Source organism: Ascidiella aspersa, chromosome 3 (assembly GCF_963924565.1).
Source record: "Ascidiella aspersa chromosome 3, kaAscAspe10.2, whole genome shotgun sequence".
Classification (NCBI taxonomy): Eukaryota; Metazoa; Chordata; class Ascidiacea; order Phlebobranchia; family Ascidiidae; genus Ascidiella; species Ascidiella aspersa.
In genome coordinates, this window is record NC_139449.1 from 8,413,048 (window position 1) to 8,424,277 (window position 11,230).

The following is an 11,230-nucleotide window of genomic DNA, read 5'->3' on the forward strand; positions in this document are numbered from 1 at the left end:
CATGTCATATATCGCAAGGGTATATACCCCGATCAATTTATACCAAAAATACAATTTTTCTCAAGTATAGAGGTTTCTGATTGTGATGTAGCCTAATGCTTTTTGTCATAAGCGGGATTCTATAGCTGGTAACTGAAAATTAAAATTCGTTGTAGGTCTACTGGTTTACGTAAAATAAAACGCTGTTAATATCGTTAAAATAGATCTAACTTTTAATCGCGCACGAGCACTTTTGGTCTTCCGTGTTTTATATTTATACACATCGTTATTAAAGATCTTCGTAAAAGAACATAATCATAGCCTAAATACCACCGATTTCACAGATGGCCTTACCCCCCTAAAACTGTATTTTACCCTGTTGTAAAAGAAAGTAATTGCAAAAAAATTTGCGATTCGCACAAGTCCCTTTAGGCTTTCATTGTTTCATGGCAGAATTTCATAGTGTCGTTTTGCCCAAAAGGTGCGTGCGTCTTATTGCGCCTTCGAAAATGGATGTTTTGTCCCCTAAACGAAGGTGTTTGCAAGGTTTTTCATTATGAAGTCACGTTATGTCGTAAAATTGTTGCGTCATATCTATAATGTTTTAATGTCCCCCAAAAAATCCTTGGTCCGACCCTGGGCGCCACTTACTAAAGAGTTTGCCCCGGAGCCAAAACCAACAAGTTAAAAATAACAATATTTCTAAAGAACTTTCGACGAGCCATTGCTCGTAAGTCTGGGAGGGTTGCCTATACTGTGGAATTCGGCCAATAGGGTAGTAACTTTATTACCAATGACAGTTTGCGGAATCATTGTTTGGTAGAAATTGTTCGCTGAAAAGAACTTCGAAGGCTTCCAAATGGAAATCAAACATAAATTGGAACCAAAATGTGCTTCTTTTAGGCGCGACACACAGAAAAAAACGTCCATAACTCTATACGTGAGTTTAATTGGTTTTGTAAAATCGATGTGCCTTATTGCGCAGGTGCTCGAGTATCGCGCAAGATAGTTGCTGAAAGAACCCATCAGTTAATAACTTCTCTTCACCACTTTCAACCTTTACTCCACATACAACTCAAGCGCCGGTAGGTTAGTGCAGGGTACGCACCTGTCCCGAATGTGTGCAATTACCAACATGAGCACGCTAGTTGGTTATTAAGGTAAACAATTTGCTTGCTGCTGGTTTAAAAATTGCACCGCGCTTTGCAACTGAAAGTAATAAAACCCCGGTGTTGAAGTTTGGCTTTTACGCTAACAGTAAATAAGCTGAAACTACAAGCGATTTACGGCAAAGTGTATCACACTCCGAATCACTGTAAAGCGCATAACAGTGTTCTCACACTAATACAGAACGCATAGGTTTTCTCAGAACTCCAATCAAAATTTCAAAAAAGCATTGATATGCGACAACATACCTAGTTGTGCTGATGGGGCTAATTGCATTAACTCGCATATAATTGTTTGCAAAGTTTATCCTTGAAACAAGCGGTTTTGAATTCATTCGAAACAGGATGTACTGACGATTCCTTAACTGGCTATTAGCCTAAATAGGCTATACATACATACTATATATATTAACATCAAAAGAAAGTTTCTGTCATTGATTACTAGCTCTTCCGGCATATCCTGCAGTTACTGATCAAGAATTGAGGTAGACAATTATCTTACAAGGGTCAAGGTGATTTGCAATATCTTATATTTAGTGTAACACACATTTTGGGGAGAAATTTACAACTCTAGCCTCGTAAATAAGTCTTCCCAAAGGTCAATAAGTCTACTAGCTGCAGTTGTGTTGACGATTGTAACGCAAGTTGAACTGTTTTATTTTTAAGTCATCATTTTAACAGTATATTATTATTTAAAGTCACGATTATATGGAAATTGTTCAAAAGAAAAAAATCTGTAATCGCTACGAGATTAGCGTATTTTATAAAGCAAGCGAGGCCACTACGAACGATTTTAGTTTTGAAAAATTGTCCTTATTGCCAGTAATTAACAGAATAAATAGTCTTTCAGCACTCTATTTACTCAGTGGAAGCCGTTGACGATTGCCACCGGAGTTTCGAGACAGGCGATCATGTTGCCGCCCTCCTTCTTATCCTTTAGCATCCATTGGACGACCAAATCAATGTCGGGATAGCTTTTAAGAACCGAGATAGAGGTCGTGTAGCTGTACATGGCGCCGTTCTTGAGGGGGCAAGTCAGTCCGCTGTCCATGCAGGCGTTGGGCTGATCTATCGGAAAAGGCACGGAAACGCCGCTAATGATACCGTTAATTGCAGAGTGCGCCTCGTCGGAATCTTCCAGCATCTTGAACGTGGCTTTAATGGTGTACTTCTGGCCCTTCATTAGTTTACAGGGGCTCATAGTGCAAGGAGCTAGCGTGACATTGGTCAGCTTGCCCACCTTGGAGCCGCAGTCCTTGTATGTAATGTCGGCGCGCGCCGTCGCTAGCACGAAGGCGGCCGCCAGGAGAGTACAAAGCAACTTCATTTTTGCTATTGATGTTGATGCTTTTTAGCGCTACTGGAAACCTGAAATAGTTAGATACAAACGAACGATCATCAGCGAGAGACTCAAACCACACAACCGGGTTATTATCAATGAATACGGGAAAACAAAAGCAGTATAACTACATTTAAACTGACAACAAATTTGTTTTTATTTACTAAGCGTTTGGCCCACAAGTAATTGCTTTCCTGTTATATCTGGATTTTGTCACCATACAAAGTAGGCTACATTAAATCACTTTGCATCAGTTTTGAAATGCTAATTGCAATAACTGAACTTTTTTGTGCCCCATGCAACAGTCATTGCTCCAATGTCTTGCCTAGGTTGACTAACGACCTGCGACTAAAGTGATAGCACCCACCAGGTACGACGCAGTATTTCCGTGTGTGCATAGCGAACACCCTTTACTGCCACCAGCGTACGCTTGTTCTAAACAACAACACGGAAAAATCATAGTCGTCCCGCAATTATTAAAAACTAATAAAATCAGTGTAATTATTGAATGCTATAAACAATGGTTAAAACAGATTACTTAACTTATAAATAAACTAACTGTAAAATTGTGGTTGTAAATTCCATTTATTTCTATAAAAACAAAATGTTTTAAAACTTTAGCGCATGTATGGAAAGGAGACGAAGGATTTTATCGTTAATAGTTTGAATCAAGCTTCTGCCTTTCTGCCTTGTAAAGAAAAAGAATTATAAAAAAGATCCAAAATGGCAACCTATTTTCTCAACAATGCAAAATAGGGAAAGCCCCTGTTATAGTGTTATTAACACGTCACTCATAAATTCAAAGTATTTTGTTTTGGCGTATATAATTAAATGTTTAGGCGTACATTGAAACTTTCCTAGGAAACACAATACGATGATCGATCGAACTGCCGACTTTGTTAAAGTTCTTAAGGAAAAGCAAAAGGAGAATGACATCCCAACAAAACCAAACTTGCTGAGAAAACCAAGAAAGTTAAAAACAACGTTTGGTGTGAAGTGCAAAGAATTGGTGAGCGCCTAAGTTGTTGTAAATGCTTCACTATTTAAAAAGTTCATTAATTTTTTGGGTGATGCAAACATCAATTTAAAGCCCATACTTAATTATCTGGATTGAGGTTGAGCTAGTTAGCAAGCTCAATAGTGTTAAGCATAAAATTTGGCGCTGGTCTAAAATCCTATCACAGCGTTGACACAGTTATTAAATTTACACACAATATTTTGGTGAGGGTGTTAGTTAGTGTTTGGGTGAGGTTGGGTTAAGTGTTATTATATTTGTTATTTAATATTATTGGTTAATCTATACTTAAACACTAACCCGCACCCTCACCAAAATAATGTTTGTTGTAGTAGGATTCTAGACCAGCGCCTCAAAATTAAAGTAACATTTTGCATGACTTGTATTTTTAAATTGCATTGTTTTTGCTGTCTACAGCTTTGCACAATAAGCATACAATTGATTACGAACCATGATGACAGTAATATGAAAACTGAAATACAATACCCTGATTTCAATGTATCAAAATTGCAAATCTGAATGTTTCGTACTGGGTAAATATTCCTTAAAACAGAAGACACAAAAACCATAGATTTCAATATATCCCCATGTGGTTGTACTATTTAACAATAGCTGCTAATTGTCTGGAAAATTACTGTGAAATTCAGTCAGTCGCAAAAAAATCGTATTTGGGTGTTGGCTAGTCTGCATTTCATGGCACTTTACACCAAGATCGTAGGTGCGCAGTGCTATACTTTTAGGTGTGCAGGTGTGCAATCAAGGTTTTTGCTTACCTGAGGTTTGTAAATTTTGACAAAATCACTTGGAGAATAGACTGTAGTTTGCCAACCTTCAGTTATGATACATCTGGTTAACAAGAAATGTGTATGGCTTGGGAAAATATGTATGGCCTAATCTCCATACGCAAATTTTTCTATGCTATTTTGTATATACATATATGGCCTATGGGTTTAAAAGTTTGCACACCACTGCCATAATTTATTTTTAAAAATGTATTAACAATCCATATTTATTGAGATTTGCAAAACTTTTACTGGTTATAAATGATTCTGGGCTTTTTCACTGTGTGCTATAACAGTGGTTGTAAGTTCTAAGACATAGCATATTAGTGGCTTTTAAGCTAACGGACATGAATTAAAAACAATATTTTGTTTTGAATTGTCATACATGTGCAACGAATAAGTTTGACCAAAGAAATAAGACAAGTAGTTTTAATAACTTGTTCTTTGTCAAAATTATTTTTTGCCAACAGCTCTTAATTTATAACCAAAATGTTTTTTTATAGGTTTCAAGCATTGCAAAGCTGAGAGATTTTTTGTTGGAAAACAAAAAGGCATACGTTGGGGAATTTGGCTACAACAAATCACTATCAGATGTTGATAGAGATAAAATAGACATTGAAAGTCAAAACATTATAAAGTCATGCTTTGAATCGTTGTCACATTTAAAAGAAACAGGTATTGCATAATAAGTTGTTGAAACTTGTGCAGCAAAATCGTATTTCTACAATTAACTGCCAAAGTCACAAATTGTGTTCCCTTTTACTTGTAAAATAAATTAATAATATTTTTATCTATAATTAATCCTTTTTGAAAAACAACATGTCGTTTTGTTAGCTTTTCCACATATAAAAGTCATTTCCATTTAGTAAAGTTCAATTAAAATGTCTTATCAGTGTTTTAGTCTCAGTCAAGTCTTCTGTAAAAAGACTTATGTCCAAGTCAAGTAAATTTTGGCAGAACTGAAGTCCATAAATGACAAGCCCAATTAAAGTCATAATTAGGGCAAGTCAAGTCCTTGTCATAAAAATCAAATTTTCAATTCCTAAAATTTTTATTGAAAAGTGCTTAATGAAAACACTTTATTTCAACCAAGTCATTTTGTTCATAAGACAAGTCAATTTGCCTACTTTTTGCATTTAGAAGTGGAGGACATGGCAGTACACACACAGCTGAATGCGCACAAAAAGTTTTGTATCGAACTGATCGAGAGATTCCTGAAAGCAGTTTGTCGAAACTACAGTGAACTAAAAGCAATTCGAGTAAAAAAAGTTGTTGACAAAAAACGGATGTAAGTAATGATAATATTTAATTTAAAAAAAAGTTTGACCTTTTTTGTGTACTGTATAAAACCATAGAGTGTTAATCCAAAGAAAGTTTATTGACTTTAAATGTGTTTTATAGCATGTATTTTTTTGTTATCCAATTGTATTTATATTCCGATTTGTTTGTTATTCCCCACTGACTTTGTGATGGATTGTTAAAATGCATTTGTATTTACTGAGTAGATCACAGAAAACTAAATATATGCGTGACTTACACACACCTAACTGAAACAGAAACCATAACATTGCAATTTTGAAATTTGTTCTCTAAACATTTTAATAAAACAACAGAAAGTTAAAAAAATAATGAGCTGTATTGAAATAAACTATTTAGCTTTGGCCTTGTAAGTATAAATTGAGTCTGGATTATATGGTCATACTCTTAAGGCAAGTCAAAAAGAGTTTACTGATAAATTGCGTGTAAATATACAGTAAACCTTACTTAAGCATTTTATTTTATAGATCTCGATTACAAACGGATGTTGTGAAATCTCAGCGCTTTCAAGAAAGCCGACTAAAATCCGAAGACGAACAGTTTCTTCCATTCAAAATGCCAACCAAGACTTCCTCTAACCTGGACGATGAATTGTCGTCGGACGAAGAAGCTGCCGTAAGAATTATATCACTTTAAATGAATAATGCTTTCTTCACAAAATTTTATAAAATTTACCATTATGCATTATGCTTGACTCCATTTTTGACTTGATTTTGTAAAGTGAAATTCCTGATGAAATAATAAAAATGTTAGCTTTATAATTATGAGCAGGTTAAAACCTGTCAGCTAAAAATTATTTACTCTTAGTTAAAATTATCTTTAGCCTGTATTTATCCCAGATGTTCTTAAACTTGGACCATGAGGCCCTTGGGTTATGTAGACTCATTTTAGAGGTTCATGAAGGTATAAATTAAAAAAAATGGGCTTTCTCCTTAAATTTATTTAAACTCCATTTTACTTTCATATTTTTGGACCGAAAAACAGCAGGTTCCTTAAGTTTGCGTGTTTCATAATGTCATGCTAAAATTTCATGCCGATCACATTACACACAAAAAAAATACTGTTTTTAAAAAAAAAAAAATATTTCAAAATACTGTTTTACAGGACGCATTTGAATAAGTTCAATAACCCCTGATTCAGCTGTCTAAATACTACAAAAATGTCTTCTGTTTTTTAGTTTGAGCAAGAAAATACACAAATGCTTAACGACATGAACAGTATGATGGACGAAGTGAACACCATAGAAGGAAAAGTGACAGAAATCGCACGACTGCAGGATATGTTCACAGAACAGGTTAGGAAGGTTTAATAATTATAAATCTCAAAGCCAAAAAGGTCGAGAAAATCGACACCATCTTGACTATGACGTTTCGATGCGCAATTGTATCATCGATTGTAGCAATGTGACTGAAATATATCTAAACCTCGTTTATATAGGGTGAAACGCAATTCGAATCATTATGAGATTCTAATCATTTAAATTTAGAGCACAATTATTACCTTTAGGTTCTGAACAGCCACAGAGGTGTCGATAAAGCGTCAACGTTTTATTGGGGTCTGCAGTATTATAGATAACGACAGTGCATAGTCAAGTGTACCTAGTGTTTCCGTACATAGTGTACCTAACATTAGAAAAGGATGTACTTTGTTTATATTATTGGAGCTAACGCCTAAGCCAAGTGGTACCGTCGGTATTTGGCCAGCAGTGGCGTTATTTTTATCTTTCCTATACCAAACTGACATTGGTGTTTGATTCTTTTCTTCTAAATATGGCGTTTTAATCTTGAAAGCTTAACTTCTCCAGAAAAGTACACTAACAAAGAAATTTAGCTTTCTTGTGCCGAATTCGTTTTTTTTTCACCTGGTAAACATTACCTTTTCAGGTTTTAACTTAGTCCTTTTTTAATATTTTATTAAGTTAATGACTTCATTTGGTATGGGGTTGGATTGCTATAGGTTTTTTTGAAAGTATGTTGTTTTCACTTTACAGTATTAAAAATACCATACATTCCGAGATGGGGTGTTACCTTTTTATTGCAGTTCACGTATCGCAAAAAACTTTTTGTTGCAGGTTCACATATCACAACAAAACATGCCTTTTTGCATCTTGAAAACATTATGTAGCTGCATTCATGTAATATTGTACATTGATTTATATGCGGTCACTGTAGGCACTTGGGTTTAAACTATTGTCTGCGTATATCTAAGGCTATTTATTGCATAAAAAAGATTGCCGTGTTACGCTTTTACAGGTTTTGCAACAATCTGGGGAAATCGATATTATCTCCGAGACAGTTGTCGAAAGTACAGAAAACGTAAAAGATGGAAACGAGGAACTTCGTGAGGTAAAATTTTGGACTTGCAACATTACTAATTTGTTTGCCAAAATTTGGCCCTTTATCACGCGTTTTGTAACAGCTATATAGTTAATCTATTCGATGCGTTTCTCAGTTTATTAAGTGTATCTCTTGTCTTTTTTCTGCCCGACAACTTTCTTTAGAACTGTTATTAAATTTTATTACATAAGACAGTTTTTCTAATACCGTAATATAGAAAAAAATTAACAAAAAATTTACCGAATAATGAACCCTTTTTAATATGTATGCAAGTAAAACCGTTGCTTTTTGTAACCTGTCTTATTGTTATTTTCGTTTTTTAGGCAATTAAGAACAACGCTGGATTCCGGGTGTGGATATTGTTTTTTCTTGTTATGTGCTCATTTTCTTTGCTGTTTTTGGAGTGGTACAGTTGAACTACTGTGTCCTTTTATTTACCTGTGCAATGCGTTTTTTTTTCAATAAATACTCTGTATTGTATTTGTAGCATTGTTACGACCTTAAAGCGCTAATCTAAATATTCCAGATATACCTAACAACACTTGTTCGAAGTTAGTTTTCACATATCATGCATGTTTTTAGTAATTTACTAAATTTCATGGGAACAAAACTTAACATTTCTTAGTTGCTAATAATTCAAGTTCAACAATTCTCAGCACTTATTCATGGCATTTTCGTTTGCCGGAATGAAGGATACAACTTGTACGTTCATTTTTAGTCGGTTATAGTTGAGCAATTAGGGTTGCTAATTTTAGCACGGCACCTTTAGTCCTTAAGCTTAAGTCGAAGATTAATGGCGGCTTAAGCATCTTACGCAGTCTTATATAGATCTCTCAAAGTGAACGATCCCCTTTTTTCCAACAGTTTTGAGCCCGGAACACTACGGTATATTGTTGAAAATCATCTTGCGGAACACCAAACGAAAATTTATCATAATGCATTGAAATGAGCCATTCGATAATACCAATTTATTTACGTTCAGTTTCCTGAGTGGGATATTTGGGCCTGTTAGGATAATAATAAAATACATTTGCGCTTTATATTGTACCCAACCAGTGGTGGGATTCAATTTTTTTGTCAGCTGGTGCTATCACAAAAGTCATACATTTCAGCCGGTGCTGTTACAAAAAGTCATATTTTCCGGGAAATAATTAAAGTAGTTGCAAGAAGAAAATGAAACCAGGTTCCAGCGAATGTTGCGAACTACGAACAGGCTGAATCCCATCACTACTGGAGCGCAAACGCTACACTACTAACAGCCACACTAAAAAGCTGCAGTCGTCTTATGGCTACTTATGACGCAACAATAAGACTTTCAGATAAACAATCACAAAGGAAAAATTACTACAATTATAAAAATTAACACAATGTATAACTGTTACGTGCGACCTTGACCATTACACATTTTGAAAAAATAAAACATGAGCTACTTGAATCTGAAAATATCAATTTATGGAATAAAATGCAAAAGTCTATTGACAGTAACTAGTAATGCTAACCGGTTCGCTGATCAAATAAAATTGTGTGAGACGGTTCTATAGAACCGGTGCGAACCGGCACAATCCCACCACTGTAGCTAACCAACAAATACAACACGTTCAATAAATTAAGCCAGTAATTTGGTGGCTTTAAATTATTTTAGTAAACATATTATTTATGTCCTCGTACCGCTACGAGCCGCTGTCAGTTATTCAGCCTAACACGTTGTCGAGGGTTGGCAAGGATTATTACGTTAGTTAGGTAGTGAAGGAGTTGTATTAATGTTTCTTCAAGAAAAACAGCTTCTTGGGTATCATAAGACTCGGTAGTTTTACGTGGTCTTAATCGAGTCCGACTCCGCAGCCCTGCTGACAAGTGCATCTCCGAAAGGTATTCAGTTTTTATTAACTGCTGTGTTCATTTTCGTTTTTTAATTGATATTTTTCTATAATTTATGTGATGGTCCAAAAATATGGACACAATTCAATGTTGCTTCTTGCTTCATCTGGCTTTTTCTAATTATAATTTTTTCGTTTTGACTGTCCGTTTTTAAGTTTGATTCTAAAGTCGCTGGTTTTAGTGTTTTATATTTGTCAGATCGCTGCCTCTGTGCTCGTCATCTGCAGAGCTATAGCCGTATGATCGTTTTTTTGGTCTGCCTGACTCGCCGCGTTTTCTGCCACGACATGTTCTTTCTTCGTCATGTTATTTCGGTAGAAGGTAGTATAATCGAAGGATCTTCAACCATCCTGCTGTGCTTTGTAAATTAACCTGGTCCCCTTTGCCAATTGCAGCTGCTTTTTGCAACGGCCTATTCTGTTTATTTTAATGAGAGTCTTGTTTTAAAACCGCCTTGAGTTGCTTCATTTTAAACTCTCCTCAATAGTGCATTAATGCTTACTGTTTGTACATTAGGGAAAATCCCCTATTTATAAAATTGTCATAGAATTCGTAAAAAAGACCGCGAAACGTAAATTGAAATGTGACTTTTCTAAATAGGCTTAATGTAATTAAAGGTGTAAGCGTTGAAAGTTTATTAGCGTTTAATAGTATTTTTCGCGTCGTGAAAATGAAAACGCCCTTCCAAAGTCACTTTGTCTAAATATCAATATAATTATGGAAATCTAGTGAATTGTATTAATTAATGTAGCAAATAAATTTTGGGATATTAGCAAAGGACTTTTGGAAATAATAGAACCTTTATTGTATTTTACCTTTTGAATAAAACTTTGTTTAGTTATATATTCTATGATTCTAACAGCACGATTTAAAAATTAAGAGATTAATTTCCAGTTTTGAAATTCTTGTTTTGTTCAACATTACACAACAACCTACATAACCCATTTATAAACTTTGGATATTGTACAGAGGAGATGTTTATGTAACCTAAAATTTAGGGTTGATATCAAGTGAACACCCAGGTTGGAAAGTTAGGCCAGTTGCACTGTTAGACGCAGTCATAGCTGCACTTTTATCTAAAATCACCATTAAACGCCATTCATGGCTTAATATATTTTACAAAGATTTTACATGAAATGCCTGGCAACGATCACATAGGTTTTTTTTTAACCATTTTTGATGTTCTTGTTTAATTCTGTACTTGCGCAAATATGCATTGATGGCAATTCAGCCAAATATTGGCTTTCAGTCTGTGACATTTTCCACAATTTGTCGTAAATTTAAACCATTTGATCAAATTGCACATGCATTGGTGAGTGCCAGATTGGAAACTTTGGATTTTGTGCGGAGGACACGATTTTGCAGCTTGAAATCGCAGGGCTGAAATTACATTTCCGTCCAAATTTGCGCGGTTGTAA

At 35.0% G+C, this 11,230-nt stretch overlaps 2 protein-coding genes across 3 annotated transcripts; one reads left to right on the forward strand and one right to left on the reverse strand.

The window, feature by feature from the left end:
- Positions 1–2,007: 2,007 nt before the first annotated feature.
- Positions 2,008–2,475, reverse strand: LOC146159036 (NPC intracellular cholesterol transporter 2-like). The gene has a single exon (XM_083384833.1). The coding sequence runs from the start codon at positions 2,470–2,472 to the stop codon at positions 2,008–2,010; it is 465 nt and encodes a 154-aa protein (XP_083240959.1). The 5' UTR covers positions 2,473–2,475.
- Positions 2,476–3,316: 841 nt separating this feature from the next.
- LOC146159037 (syntaxin-18-like) lies at positions 3,317–8,378 on the forward strand. Of its 2 annotated transcripts, none has more exons than XM_083385520.1 (7): positions 3,317–3,493; positions 4,785–4,956; positions 5,422–5,569; positions 6,066–6,213; positions 6,776–6,892; positions 7,851–7,943; positions 8,258–8,378. In XM_083385520.1, the coding sequence occupies exons 1-7, from the start codon at positions 3,359–3,361 to the stop codon at positions 8,348–8,350; spliced, it is 906 nt and encodes a 301-aa protein (XP_083241646.1). In that variant the 5' UTR covers positions 3,317–3,358; the 3' UTR covers positions 8,351–8,378. The 2 variants fall into 2 exon arrangements, with proteins under 2 accessions (XP_083241646.1, XP_083241647.1); XM_083385521.1 differs by having other exon boundaries at positions 5,425–5,569.
- Positions 8,379–11,230: the final 2,852 nt, after the last annotated feature.

What these genes read in the sequence shown, in the direction of transcription:
- LOC146159036 (XM_083384833.1), bottom strand. Translation starts at nt 2,472, where the DNA reads ATGAAGTTGCTTTGTACTCTCCTGGCGGCCGCCTTCGTGCTAGCGACG.
- LOC146159037 (XM_083385520.1), top strand. Translation starts at nt 3,359, where the DNA reads ATGATCGATCGAACTGCCGACTTTGTTAAAGTTCTTAAGGAAAAGCAA. An exon ending in GTGTGAAGTGCAAAGAATTG is followed by an intron (nt 3,494 to 4,784) that starts GTGAGCGCCTAA and finishes GTTTTTTTATAG; the next exon opens with GTTTCAAGCATTGCAAAGCT. An exon ending in AGGATATGTTCACAGAACAG is followed by an intron (nt 6,893 to 7,850) that starts GTTAGGAAGGTT and finishes ACGCTTTTACAG; the next exon opens with GTTTTGCAACAATCTGGGGA.